The sequence below is a fragment of the Hyla sarda genome, chromosome 1 (assembly GCF_029499605.1).
Source record: "Hyla sarda isolate aHylSar1 chromosome 1, aHylSar1.hap1, whole genome shotgun sequence".
Lineage (NCBI taxonomy): Eukaryota > Metazoa > Chordata > Amphibia > Anura > Hylidae > Hyla > Hyla sarda.
In genome coordinates this window covers 371827462-371843174 of record NC_079189.1, presented here as the reverse complement: position 1 = coordinate 371843174, position 15713 = coordinate 371827462, and the positions used below count along the sequence as shown (strand labels likewise).

The 15713-nt window shown below is 38.9% G+C and overlaps 1 protein-coding gene across 6 annotated transcripts in view; it reads left to right on the top strand.

Annotated features, from left to right (window-relative positions):
• PRUNE2 (prune homolog 2 with BCH domain) overlaps nucleotides 1–15460 on the top strand; it is a 315426-nt gene extending 299966 nt beyond the window's left edge. For 4 of the 6 annotated variants that reach the window (XM_056523470.1, XM_056523460.1, XM_056523444.1 and 1 more), the window contains one exon: nucleotides 12530–15460. In XM_056523470.1, the coding sequence (XP_056379445.1) occupies nucleotides 12530–12560 (31 nt within the window). In that variant the 3' untranslated portion in view covers nucleotides 12561–15460. Of the gene's footprint in view, nucleotides 1–10013; nucleotides 10062–12529 lie in introns of all 6 variants that reach the window. The other 2 variants (XM_056523436.1, XM_056523479.1) reach the window with 1 other exon arrangement.
• Nucleotides 15461–15713: the final 253 nt, after the last annotated feature.

Below are 15713 nucleotides of genomic sequence, written 5' to 3'. Positions count from 1 at the left end.
AACAATAAAACCTGATTTAGGTAACATGTATTTTTCTAATGATGCATACATCACAGTATTTACTTATGATAAATTCACTGCTATTTTTTTTTTTCAAATTCAAGAATGGTCTTATTGAGTAAAGCAAAAGTTTACAAGTACAAGGATAAAAGAACATCACAAAAGGCATTGGCCTGGTAGGCCGCAATAAAAGGGTAAAATATGGAAAATAGAACACTAAGGTACAAAACAATAACCAATATACCATAAGAGCAATCAGGTTGGGATAAATATACAAGAGAGAAACTTCCAGTGCCTAGACCAAAGTTAAAAAATAGTGGAGAAAAGGGATCAGAGCAAGCAAGGGCAAGAATGGACTAGGCAGCAAAGAATGAGAGAAAGGGAGGTACTTAGGCTAAATATAATAGACCTGAAATACCTAGTAAAATAGAACAGAGAAAGACAAGACAAAACACGAAAAGAACAAGGGGGAGACAAATAGAGAGAAAGGGGAATGGGTGGGAAGCACAAGAGAGGAAGACCAGACAAACCGACACAAGACAGAGGAAACCCAGCCAGGGCTGCTTCATTGCTATTTTTTATACATGGAGAACTAGACATTTCTTGGACATAAAGCTTAAAAGGAAAGCGGTCATCATGTTCACCTACACTAAACCCAATACACTAGGTTACAGTGTGGGTGATCAGGAGACCGATGAGGGGTCAATGAGTTAAATACGTACCTGTAGACCGGAGCTGTGTCCCTCTGAAGATCCTTCTCTATCCCCGCTGATTTGCACACAGGAGGCGGTCCACCGGGTGAATTTGAATATTCATTGGTGCTGGTTAAATGAGCGCTTGAGCCTACTGAGCACTCGCATGACCAGCGCCAGTGAATATTAGAATTCATGCGGTGAGCCCGCCTTCTGTGTGCAAATCAGCGGGAATAGAAGAGGATCTTCGGAGGGACACAGCTCCAGTCTAAAGGTACGTATTTAACTCATTGACCCCTCATCGGTCTCCTGATCACCCACACTGTAACCCAGTTTATTTGGTTTAGTGTGGGTGAACAGGATAACCGTTTTCCATTGAAAGTAATGTTTTCCCTCAATATATTATTTTCACTGTGGACATGAAAGTGTTTATATTTTAACCCTACCTATAGAGCAAAAGGCAGACTGGCGTCAGGGAACAAACACCAATGTTAAAGGTACAATGGCTAAAGAATTAAAGGGGTACTCCGCCCCTAGACATCTTATCCCCTATCCAAAGGATAGGGGATAAGATGTCAGATCGCCGCGGTCCCTCTGCTGGGGATCCCCGGGATCCCCGCTGCGGCACTGCGCTATCATTACAGCACAGAGCGAGTTCGCTCTGTGCGTAATGACGGGCGATACAGGGGACGGAGCCGCGTGACGTCATGGCTTCGCCCCTCGTGACATTACGGCCCGTCCCCTTAATGCAAGTCTATGGCAGGGGGAGTGACGACCGCCGCGCCCCCTCCCATAGACTTGTATTGAAAGGGGCGGGCCATGACGTCATGAGGGGCGGAGCCGTGATGTAACGATGCTCCGGCCCCTGTATTGCGCGTCATTACGTGTAGAGCGAACTCGCTCTGTGCTGTAATAATAGCGCAGTGCCACAGCGGGGATCCCGGGGATCCCCAGCAGCGGCACCGCGGCGATCTGACATCTTATCCCCTATCCTTTGGATAGGGGATAAGATGTCTAGGGGCGGAGTACCCCTTTAAATGTTTACCAATATAGGGACCCTATACTAAAGACCAATATCACAGAAATAGCATAAGCTTAAAGGGGAACTCTGGTGGAAAACATTTTTTTTTTAAATCAACTCGTGCCAGAAAGTTAAACAGATTTGTAAATTACTTCTATTAAAAAATCTTTACCCTTCCAGTATTTTTTAGCAGCTGTATGCTACAGAGGCAATTCTTTTTTTATTTCTTTTTTGTCTTGTCCACAGTGTTCTCTGCTGACACCTGATGCCCATATCAGGAACTGTCCAGAGAAGGAAAATCCCCATAGCAAACCTATGCTGCTCTGAACAGCTCCGGACACAGACAGAGGTGTCAGCAGAGAGCACTGTGGAAAAGACAAAAAAAGAAATTAAAAGATAAAAAAATGTCCTCTGTAGCATACAGTTGCTAATGAGTACTGAAAGGATTACGATTTTTAAATCGAAGTAATTTACAAAATCTGTTTAACATTCTGGCACCAGTTTATTTAAAAAAAAAAAAAAAAAAGTTTTCCACCGGAGTACTCCTTTAATAAATATATGAAAGGTGATTACAATAAATGCCTCTCGTGTGATTACAGCCTTAGTCCAGTCTCCCCAACAATATGGAGGGCGTACCTGTTCAACCCTGGAAATAGACATCGGCTGCATGCTTTTAAGATAAAGGTTTTGTGAGACCCGACTTGGCTCTAGAAGATATTTTATAATCATGTTGCACATATAAATGCTCTAGAATGCAATTTTTTAATATGCACTCTCAGCATCAAAAACTTTTATTTCTAGGGCTTAAATGTGAATTCAGGTGCAGTGACCATGAAAAGAAAAAAAACTTTTGTTAATAACATTTTCTAATAATAATAATAATAATTTATTTTTCAATAATTGATTAAATATCACATTTCCCCCCAAAAAACTAAAGGAAAAAAAACTACAACCATTTCTGTGATTTGTACACTAGCAAAAAGCTGGTGTTAATTTTTTTTTATGTAAAATGGACTCTCACCCCGTTGAAAATATCATGTAAAACGTGAAGTTTACATAGCCACGCCCACTTTTGCAAAACTGGTAAAGTGTGCAAAATTTTTGATGTGAAGAGTTTTCAATATGACACTCAATGTCTTCCATCTCGACCCACGGTATTCAACAATTATTGTTTACTCAGCATTAAGCAAGACGTGTAATTTACAATACATTGGTTGCACCACAAGGAAACTTAAAACCCACATTCTAGAAAATTTTAATATGCCACATGATACAATATCTTTTAGATCCATGTGGAGTCTCACAAAACCTTTTTTTTTTTAAAAGCATGCAGGCGATGTGTCTAGTCTTACCAGATTGCCGGTGTGAGGCGCAGACTTGCGTCCTATGCAAGTTTGCATCCGCCCCTCCCCTCAGCTGTCCGGAGATTTCCAAACATAGTGCGAGGGGAGGGGGAAGGCAGAGCTGTGCAGGATGCAACTCTGCACCTCCCTCAGGAGTACGTAGATTTTCACAGCCCTGCTCCTGGACGTAGATTTTCACAGCCCTGCTCCTGGACGTAGATTTTCACAGACCTGCTCCTGTACGTAGATTTTCACAGACCTGCTCCTGGACGTAGATTTTCACAGCCCTGCTCCTGGACGTAGATTTTCACAGACCTGCTCCTGTACGTAGATTTTCACAGCCCTGCTCCTGGACGTAGATTTTCACAGACCTGCTCCTGTACGTAGATTTTCACAGACCTGCTCCTGGACGTAGATTTTCACAGCCCTGCTCCTGGACGTAGACTTTCAGAGCTGGGAAAATCTACGCCCAGGGGGCAGTAAAAATCTACTTGTGGTTGTGTGACTTACAGAGCCATTGTGAAAATCTACGTCCAGGGGGCTGGGTGAGCGGGGCTGTGCACCTCCCTCAGGAGGAGAGGGATTCTCACAGCCCCGCTCCTGGATGTAAATTTCATGCAACTCCCTCAGGAGGAGAGGGATTCCCACAGCGTCGCTTGCACAGACCTCTGGACGTAGATTTTCACAGCTGTCAAAATCTACGTCCAGGAGCAGAACTGCTTCCTGCCATGCTCTGCCTTGCCGCTCCCCTCGCTGTATGTTTGGAAATCTCCGGAGAGCTGAGGGGAGGGGCCAATGCAAAATTGCATGGGGCACAGTTCTGCACCTCACACCGGCTCTATGTACATGGTAAGCATTTTGGATCCTGCAGTTAGACACACGTTTTCCACTAGTTTTAAATTATCGGAATGACCATTCATATGTTTGTTAAGCTTATGCTTTTCATGTGATATTGTTCTTTAGTATAGGGAAGGAAAATATTTATAGTATATATTTAGTAAGCTCCCAGCAGTCAGACCCCCTCCCCTGTGATCATACACTGATCCCCTAACCTGTGGATACTAGGGGCTAAGTTAAGTTCCCCGAAGTACACCTTTTAATTCTCTATTAATTTCAATTGGTAAAATCTGCAAAATAAATGACATGCTGCAGAATTGGAAATCCACACCACAAATTCAGTAAGAAAATATATCCTTTATAGGAAAACTTTTCAGTGTGTCTTCCTAAATGCCTCAGTTAATTCACTTTAAGTGATTATTGTGTCTGGGTGACACCATAGCAGCTAGTGTCCACCCACTGTGGAGCTGATCTCATACAAAACTGAAAATTTCCTGCAGATGGGAAAACTAATCATCTGAATCGATAGATACACTTTAATGGTACGTTCACACATACAGGATCCTGTGCAGATTTAATGTGCAAGATTTGTAACTACAGATTGGAAGCTGTGCTCATTTAGTTTACATTGAATTCTGCAGGAGAAAATCCTGTGCATCAAATCCTGTGCATCAAATCTGCTTACGTGTGAATGTACCCTAAGGGTCTATTCACAGTATTCTGTGCAGATTTGATGTGCAGGATGTGTTCAGTTTACATTAAAATCTGCAGCAGAAAATCCTGCGCGTCAAATCTGCGCGTCAAATCTGCGCGTCAAATCTGCACAGAATACTGTACGTTTGAATAGACCCTAAAGGGTAATTCCAGTTAGAGAAAACACTTTACTGTTGAACATACATATTGAACTCCAAAATTGATGCAACTGATATACCAGTAACTAGGTTTGATAATATATAGATTTGGGAAACATTTCTAGAAAATTTTGAGAGCACCTCAATGTCTAAAATAAAAATTGACTTTTATTACAAATATAGTTTAAAAAAAAAACAGCCCAAATCAGCAAAAATAATGATCAAAACACTGCAACACAAAGATGTATTAAATAGAGGGTCTTTCCTAAAAAATAGGCTCCACAGTCAGTATAGCAGACATTAGTGTTAGCAATAAATCCTAACTAATTCTACAGTACGGGGAAGGTTATTATCTCAAATGTTGCCACATAATGACGTGGAAAGATGGGAGGAAATTAACTCAATGTTGGCTGGCCCTGTTTCACACTTCCTAATTTACTAATACCCTGCCTACCACTCCCTAACGAGCAATCCCGCATTCGTACCTCATCGGTTACCCTAAATTGTGGAAACTCTGGTAATTGGATGATAAGCACACCAAAGTAACACAAAATAAAGCAACAAAAAAGTATTAACAAAAAAAAAGCAATACACCAATGGCATATATGCAAAGCTACACATAAGATTATAGTCATTGAGCCACATGCTAGTGTGTACTGAAATGTCACAAAGTTCCTCTACTATCTGTTAAGGCAACAACTACACTAGCGGGCTTTCAGAAAGTGAAACTAAAACAGATGTTCCACCCTACATCCTTAGCACAGAAAGTATGCCAAGTGTAATCTGTGGCGTTGCACACCAGAACGAAGTTATGATCAATTAAAAACATGATAAAAAAATAATACCAATGTCAAAATATATATCTAATTCATATATACCAGACAATGCAGTACAGAAGTCGGATAATTGTAGTTTAGAGGATGAAGAAGCTACAATATATTAAGCAATCAAAATATACGAACTGTAAATAGGTGCTATATAATAATATATACAGCACCCAGCCCAGTCTCATATGGGGTTGGGGGGGGGGGGTTGTTTCGGCGATGTATCAATGGATGTAATACATGTACAATGTACAGATGTCATACTCTACTTTTAGAGAGACAGGGGAGAATGGCCCCATGTGGCAAGTTATAAAACAAGTAAAACCCTATGCACAATTTTGCCACCCTCAACAACAATTGCATGTAAGAAATAGAAGTCACTGTCCTTTGACCATGTTCCCCAACGAGGATATATGCATGTCTCGAGTATAGGATCTAGAGCTCCCATAATACATTGCATCACCGTCAGTAATACTGGTAGCACACTGATAGTGGTGTATCCAGTCTAGTGCAAAGTAAAGGAGTGAAAAGCATGTTATTAATATGTGTTCTTAGCAATTAAGAGTCTTCTCCACAATGTCCATTAAGTGTGTGTCCCATCAAGAGGCACTTCCGCTCGCCGACCTAAACTGTAAGTGTGCCATGAGAAGGGGCAGCTACGTTTCAAAATGGAGCACATTGGCACATGCACCTCAGAGGTACACAGGACTTAGTGCCCGTCATACAAGGAGCTGGTTAAGCTCCCAGATAAAGCGCATACAAGCATGCGTCATACACAGGAATTCAGCACGCCTTCCAGCATCCATGATACACCTTGGGCCGTCAACAAAATAGAATGGTGGAAGGGAAATATGTAGAAAGTTTAACCCTTTATGTTTGTAACAGAATATTGTTAAAAAATGCTGATAATATATACAATATATAGAACAATGATTAGGTATGGTAGAACACATATGTAAATGAGATAATGCATGTAGGCTCAAGACAAAAGGAAAGGATCTCCCTCTCCAAGCTTGTAATACACGAGATGTCATGTAGCCAGATATTAACATGGCGTCTCCATAAATAATACTTTTAAAGTTATAAAATGAGAAAAAGCTGGAGAAGTTGAGCTGTTTGTTGAACCTGTTTGGATAGACCGTGTTCAAACAGAAAATCCATCGGGTCTCTTTTTGAGTGAATACTTTGTTCACATCTCCCCTCTATATTTCCGTTTTAACCACTACTAACACTCTAAACTTTAGCACTTTGGGGTCACCATTATATATGTGTGTGACATGAAGAGATATAGGTTTATATCTTGCGTTAGTGATGTCACCAACACATTCCAAAATTCTCTTTTTGAATTCCTGTATGGTCTTACCTACACAATGGGTACCACAGGAGCAGACACAGATATATACAACACCTATTGTGACACCAAAGTTTTACTCAAAACTAAATGATGATATTCTGACCCTGATGCTATAAATTGACAATAGCACCTTCTGCATTTCAAGGTGCCCCTACTCATTCTAGGGAGACAGCATTGTTTGCGGTGGTCAATAATGGCTGTCTACTAATTTCGTCCTCTGCGATATGTTATAAGGGAAATCAGTGCAATGATGTTGGTGAGGTCCAGATCAAGTTCAAAGATATCCCAATGTTAGGCAATAATGCCTTTGATTTTAGTTGCAGTGGAATTATATGTAGCAATGATCCTGGCTTTACCATCACTCGTCTCCCATATTTTGGGTATTAATAAACTATTTCTGGGGGGGTTTTGTATGCAACCCTAAAGGCTTGATTAAAGTCCTTACCCAGGTATCCCCTATCCTCAAATCTTGCAATGATTTAGCTTTTTTAAGAAACTCTGAATCCCCACAGCAATTTCATGGGCGTTGTCGGCATTATTGTGTTCTCACTGTTATGCCTTGTTTTGTACCATTATCTACAGATAATCCGTATAATCCTCTATATATACCTTGAGGACACATTGGATAATACACTCCCCTGTACTGTAGAATTGGTTAGGATATATTGCCAACACTGTTGTCTTTGTGTTGCAGTGTTTTGATCATTATTTTTGTTGATTTGTTTTCAACCATATTTGTAATAATAGTAACATTTTATTTTAGAATATACTTAGTGAAACTAATGCACCTATATACACACTGCATTTGGAAAGTCCCTTTCACGTTTTCACATTTTGTTATATTGAGGCCTTATTCTATAATAACTGAATATACTGAATATACCGTAATAACTGAATATACTGAAATAGTGTAGAATCTTTCATTGTGGTCAGCCTGACAGTAACAACTCATCCAAGAAATCACAGAAATCCCCAACTGATGTCCAGATAACTAAAAAAAACAAAACATCTAGCTTCAGCTAAAATAAGCATTCATAACTTCACATAAAAGAGCTGGATAACAATGTTCATGGGAAAATATTGAGGCGGAAACCATTGCTTTTCAAAAGTGGCATAAATAAAATAACTGGGAGATTGCCTAGCTGTCTGTGGTAATGACTACATAGATTCCATTATAGTTGGCTGAAAGTGTTTACATTTCACAATAGAGACATAAAATAATAAAAAAGAAAAACGCCAAAGTCATCATGGAATTTTCTATGCTGTTATTGATGCTGCTTATGATATAGTTTTTCATGTGGCTTTTAGGCTGTGTTAACATACTTGTGTTGATTCTCATTTTGAGCCGTAAATAGCTTAAAGAAAAGGACCAAAAGAAAATAAACTGTGTTTAAGCACAAAGACTGAAATAAGGTTAAAAATGAGGCTCAAAAAACAGTGTGTGAACATAGCCTTAAAAGGGTACTCCGGTGGAAAACTATTTAAAAATATTTTTTTTCATATCAACTGGCCCCAGAAAGTCAAACAGATTTTAAAATTCCTTCTATTAAAAAATCCTATTCCTTCAAGTACTTATCAGCTACTATATGCTCCAGAGGAAGTTGTTCTTTTCTGTTTGGCCACAGTGCTCTCTGCTGTCCATGTCAGGAACTGTCCAAAGTAGAAGCAAATCCCCATAGCAAACTTCTCCTACTCTAGATAGTTCCTGACACAGAGGTTTCAGCAGAGAGCACTGTGGTCAGACTGGAAAAAAACACTCAACTTCCTCTGTAGTATACAGCAGCTGATAAGTACTGGAAGGATTAAGACTTTTAATAGAAGTAATTTACAAATCTCTATAGGGAGCCAGTTGCTACGACATTTTTTTTCCCCCACTGGGGTAATTAAAACCCTCAATGTAAGCTTCCAAGTGGAACTTGAAAAAGCGACTTGTCGCATCTTCTTTCAGCATAATTTTTTTTGAAAACCACATATTTTCTTATACGTTCCCTGTTGAAGTCAGTAGAAGCTGGAAACCGTAATTTTTTGGGTGCATTTTTTTTCCATGTGAACTTGGCCTAAGAGCATCACACATCATGCAACAGAACGTTGTTTACTACAGCTATGGGGTACAGTTGTGCACTGTACAGAGTTTGTGGGGTACTAGGGACCTGACGGGTTCTCTTTATATAGTTATGTTCAATTAATCGGTAATAACTAAAATCCAAACACTCAGTTGTGTTAACACAAGTTCCTTTGTCTTATGTTTTGAATCTGTCAGCTTCAATTCATGTTCCAAACGGCTTGCACTGATCGCTGTTAGGACAGCTGAGGGCTGGAAAGCCTCCTCACTTCTTCTGCCATTCCTGTTATTGATTGATTGACAGCTGGAAGCCGAGCCCTACTTCCAAATTTCGTACCTGCGCACAATTTGTATGCACAGCGCATGAATTAAATTTGGAAATAGGGTTACACAGGGATATGGATGGAAGGGGAAGGGAATAGGTGCTCCAGCCCTCAGCACTTTAGGGGCTTGGGAACGCCTCTTTGACACTTGGCACCAGAGAATAAAAGCATTTCCCTACATTATGGAAGCACAAACAGATATATGAAGATATCACGAGTCTCCTTGTATTATCAGCTATCTAACAGTGTCAATATTTTGGTTAGTAGTTCTAATGTGACTCATATGGGTACTTTTCAGTGCTCTGTAGCATATGTAGGATTTTAAACCAATTATCCTATTACAAGACAAACATAACTTGGCCGAAAAGATCATTAAACCATATGATATGTGTTCACCCTTCACATCCTGCCTGTAAACAACTGCTTTATGTATCTCATAACTGTACAGTTTCTTTCTGTATTACAGTATAATTACAGTATAACTAGGTGTTTCCTATCTCTTCTACATGCTTATCCTGGCATATTATATCAGTATAAATGTCATGTACTAGATCATTCACCACCACCTTATGTTTCCTCTCTGCTGTGGCGGGTTGTGTGCTTTTTTTTTTTTCTTACAAAAAAGAATGCATAAATATAATTTCCATAAATACCTATTTCAAGTGAATGACATACCTTGCCACCTATTCTGTTTTATTGCAACCAGAGCTGGATGTTTGCCCATGGAGCCGGAAATGTCTTCTCTGGATCAGGAGTAAGATTCTTTTCAGGTCTAGTCATACATGTCTTTCAATGCAGAGAAATGCATTATTCTACTGCAGACACCCCATCTCTCAATATAAGATAGTCTAAATGAATGCAGCAAAGTCCATATAACATGAGAGGCATGACATATAAACAAAGACTATTATTTCAGGTAGATGTTGAATAGGATGCTTTGGGTACAGGCACAGGAAAGACGTATTACCTTATATAAATGGTTGGAAAAAGCTGCTAGGGAAAAGTATGAACTACTACTATAACTGTATTCTTTCTAAATTCGTTATTTTTAAATATACAAACAATACTGTCATTATAATTACATTAGTGTTCTACAGGCTTTAGAGAAGCAGCACATGTCGTGCCGACTTCTTCTCTAGTACCTTATAAATCAGCACAAATAGTGTAATAATAGACATAGATGAAATCTTGAGCCTTGTGAGAATGTTTAGCCCTGTTCACACTACTGGGTTTTGCCATGGAAATTCTGCAGCTTGCAGCAGACAGACTCCTATTGAGCTCAGTGGGATTCTGCTGCAAAAATCACACTATGGGAGTTTTGTAGTGGACCTCCCAATGCGGAATTGAAGAGTACCATCTGGGGAACAGCTACAGAGACTGCCCCCATGCCAATCAGAGCCACTGATCCTCTGTGGGGCAGTTCCGATCCATGCCAGGAGCTGCCCTCAGCATGCACTACCACCACCATTGTATGCTGAATCCTGCGGCAATGTCAAGCAGCAAGAGATTTGAATTCCACATCTGGATCGGGCAGCCTCTGTAGCTGTTCACTGCACGAGGGTAGATGCTGGGTCAGAGTGCCTGGAAGCCTGCAACAATTACCCTCCTCCATTGGTAAGTAGTATGAACGAGGCCTTAGAGTAAGATGAGGAGGAGGTGCTGCAATGTCTTAAGCTGCCTATTGCAGCATTTGCTGTCAAGTATTGTTTAGGGATGTATTTTTATGGTACCCAGTTTCCCACAGGACTTTAGCAGTAAGATTTCTCACTTTTTACACAAGGCATGGGATAGTTTAGGAATTCCTCAAGGCAAGAAGAAATTTGACAGGGTCCCCTATAAGGAGGATGGGAATTAAGGACAATATCACCCTGTGTCAAAGGGCCAGTGAACATCTGACAAACGAGCAAACACTCATTTTGTGGCTGATTGCTTAATCCTGACTTGCTTCTGATCATTGTTTGTGGTCTGAACATCTCCCCATGTGATAGGGGATGTGCGGTCGACTAAACAATAAAGCAAAGGGCTGCATGAACGATCCAGGGATCTTCCATACAGTCCTCCCTGCATGGTAATTGAGCCTTGTAATAGGCTTTTTAACTAAGGGTCAGACTACATGATTATTCAGCCATGTCTGCCAATGACTCCAGCCACACTTAACAGTAGAACATAAAAGTGTACTGACTTTATTAGGTTCCAATTGTGATACACACAATGGGGGAGATTTATCAAAACCTGCAGTAGAAAAGAAAAGATATTGAGAGACTCACACCACTAATAATTATATACTGAGGTAGCCTGTGGTGCATGAACCCGTCATGCCAAAAATGTATAAATATAATAGCAAAAAACAGTCCTCTAGGTATATAAATTCTAAAACATGTACAAGATATGACTAGTAAATCAGTAAATTAATTTATTTCAAACGATAAAATGACATAACATAGGTGTACCGACAGGGCCCTTGCCGGAAACACAACATAAAGATAGTATAAAATATATGTAAAAATATATATGTAATATATTTTATACTATCTTTATGTTGTGTTTCCGGCAAGGGCCCTGTCGGTACACCTATGTTATGTCATTTTATCGTTAGAAATTAATTAATCCACTGATTTACTGGTCATATCTTGTACATTTTTTAGAATTTATATATCTATAGGACTGTTTTTTGCTATTATATTTATTTATCACAACCTGTCCAGAGGAAAAGTTGCTGAGTTGCCCATAGCAACCAATCATATCGTTTCTTTCCTTTTTCAGAGGCCTTTAAAAAAAATGAAAGAAACAATTTGATTGGTTGCTATGGGCAACTCAGCAACTTTTCCTCTGGACAGGTTTTGATAAATCTCCCCCAATGTGACCACCTAAGGTGCACAGGAATACTGTTCAAGGATTACCTAATACCCAGATATGAATAAGATGACTTCCCTACCATGAACAGCACATAAAGTAATAGATAAATATATTTACCTTTCACATGAAGAAGCAGCAGAACTCACTTATCCTTATTCAGTACACTCAAATGGACAACCACAGATAACATAGTCCAATAATACAACTATTTGTGGCAAATGACAAGCCCGGCTTTTCTGCACCTGTATGCATGTTGTTGTCCGTGTAACCACCATGACCTTGCATGCATTGGTGTATTGTATTACATGTATATATTATACACGTGAGATAGTACTCTTCACAATGGCATTTTTTGTTTTCTTTAAGATTCGAGAAGAAGAGTGAAGACAATGTATAACACTTTGGAACACAAGAGCTGAGAATCATCATGGAGAATTCTTGTTTTATTTTGTGGATGTATATGCCAAGATATCTTATGTACTTTATTTTTTCAAAGTGTAATTTAATAATAGAACAAAGTATCCTTAGTCTCTTTAATCTAAAATGACCAGTTGAGTCATTCTGCTTAGAAGGAATGTGTTGTATTTCATGAGACTTGCAGCTCAGAAAAAAAACAAAATGTCTGATTCAATATTTGCTATGGTGAAACACTTACTTTTGGTGGTAAAATATCCTGTTTTGTTTTTCTGGTAGGGGATTTGTGAAGCAACATTAGACCCTTGTACTATATTTTTAGTAAAACTAAAGTAGAAAGAATCAACAAAGAAAGTTTACCAAGCAATGAACAGATTTCAACATACACAAAAATTCACGACCTCTCTAGCCACCAAAACTTGTATGCACCATCAGGACCGTCTTTACACTAGATGTCATACACCACACTATGGCCCACATTTATCATTGTCTTTAGACAGTTTTTAGAGTCTAAAAAGGGGCAAAAAAGGGAGCAAGCAGGGTTTTTTGAGCCTTTTTGTTTACACATTTCTGCAGATTTTTTGTTGTAATCCACTGATTTTGGCAATACACATGATATAGAAGGGTTTTAACAACTGCGCCTTTTTGTGAAAAGGAGCAAAAAAAGGCGCAAAGCCACTGAAAAGTCTCTAAAACGACACCAGCCCAGACATGGTGTAGCTTTTTGGTGTATGTGAAGAGAGAAATTTCAGAAAATGTGACCTGCATAAAATGTATCAAATGCTCTTTGACCATTTAATAAATTTAGTGCTCCTACACATTAGCAGCACACAAAAAAAGGGTGTAAAAAAATGCTTCACTTACACCTACAATGATAAATGTGGGCCTATATGCCCAAATAACAGTGCCATGCCTTGGCCAAACATAAACAGTCACTAACATTACCTACAGTTGTCTAAATAATAATGCAATACAGTGCAGCCAACACTATACACTACAGAGATAATATACTCTACTGTGCCTAAGTAGCAGTGCCACACAATGCCTTAACAAAAGCTACCATCACATACTGCTTATATGCATACACAGAGCAGTTAACAGCTGCACACATAATTTAATGGCAGTGTGATATGATGTGTAAATTATTCTGTATTTCAAAGAATATTAAGATTTGTGGGTGTTGCAAGCTTCCGATGTCAAGCCATTAGTGGTGCCCCCTTCAGCTGGGGCAGTAAATGCATCATGTGCAATCACACAAGCGTATACCTGTATATCCAGCCCTATGCACCATAGTAACTATTGAATCTTTCTAAACATGTACTTAAAGAAACCTGTAAGCAGTGCAAAATACATACATATAGCTCTTTGTTTTGTAACAAGCTAGTGACACTTTACCTGTAACATGTTGTATGCTTGTGCACATACAAAACCATAAAGCACACTCTGCATGCTAATAGTCTCAGATTATCATATATGCATAAAGAATAAATGTATACATTGCATTGCTTTGTTTATAATTGCTCAATAATTATTTTATTCACTATACTGAGAAACATTTGCTGGAGACGTGCAACACTGTAAACATGAGCAGTTTGTCAGGAAAATGTTAAAAGAGAAACTGTCACCTTCCATTTTTATGTTAGTCATTTAGTTATGGCAGCATAGGGTATGTTTATTGTTTATAGTCTACTTGGACTTAGTAGACAAAGCTTCACCTTTTGGTGATGCGGAACTATAGGCACCACATATTGGAAGGCTTTTGCAACAGGTCCATGGGCTTTTCCTTTCTGGTTAAGTGAATTTTAGTTCTACTTGGCCTAGCAATGATATGGGCAAAACCTATTTTGACAAGGAAAGAAGATGCCAGATACCAAGTGCAAATCTTTTTTCCTCAAGTCCACATTATAACATTTCCACATCCACATACAAATCCACATACAAACGATAAAAAAACAGGAATCATCAAACTCCAAAGCAAGAGATCATAGGTAGAAAATGAATACTAACCAATCACATCATTTTTCTTTGAAAAAGAAAATTAATAAAAAATTGATCAAAGTTAGTAAACAAATAGATATATTCACATACATTTATAAGAAAAACTATTTGTGGATACATGAAAGTATTTCATTAACAAAATCAATATCAAGTTTATAGACAATACAATTCCTGAGTGATACAGTAAAATTCCTAGCTATTGTGTATTCTGAGCTTACCAAGTAAGTGTAAAGACAAACCGCTTAACAGGGAAAGAGCCTTTTACAGTGTATGACTTTTTGCTCAATAGGCCAATTATTGCCCCTTCATTGGCTGATCACTGGGATTGTGTTTGCCTAAAAATCATTGTTGGCCTGCTGCATAAACAGGGGGTGTACGGACGATAATAATGCCATTGGCTTATTGCCACAGAATGATTGAGACAAGTAAAAGACTAAGTAAACAAGTATCAGGCATGGGTCTACACATATAAAGAGACCCTTAAAGAGAAAATATTTTATCTTTGAGCAAGGTACAAAATAGTATTACTATTGCCTTGGTGGTCCATGTCAATGGAAAATAGAAGGTCCCAAAAAGTAGCAATAATTGAGGAATGTAAAAAAAGATTGTGTAATTGGAAATATTGATGGTTGTGTGTTGTGATATGGTGCCACTGTTACCTAGATGATCTGTACCTAGGGATGAGTCTCAAAAAGGCTTGAAGTATGGTCAATGAAGAGATCTAGATTTGAGAATAAGGCACTAAAATGTATAAATCTAGAAGGAGACTTTGATATTGAGCTAGTAAAAACTATTTTTTTCCTCTGGTAGCTGTAACATATAATGCATTTTTGTTGGATATACACCAATAGCAAATGAGAAATTTTTTTACAGACCAACGATGCACACATATACGGAGGCTTGCAACACCAAAGAGACAGGTGATAGACGAAATATTAACTTATACTTTTGTGGTGTTCAATGCCAGGGAACAGCACATAGTCCAAAGAAGAAATAATAAAAGTAAAAAGTGGCACTAAATTGCATGCAGGAGGTGGGCCTGCCAGCTGAATTTGAATATTTGTTGTCACTGGTCATGTTAGCGCCTGTGCCTACTGAGCACTCACGTGTTTTTAAGAGTCATAATAATCTTCTTAAA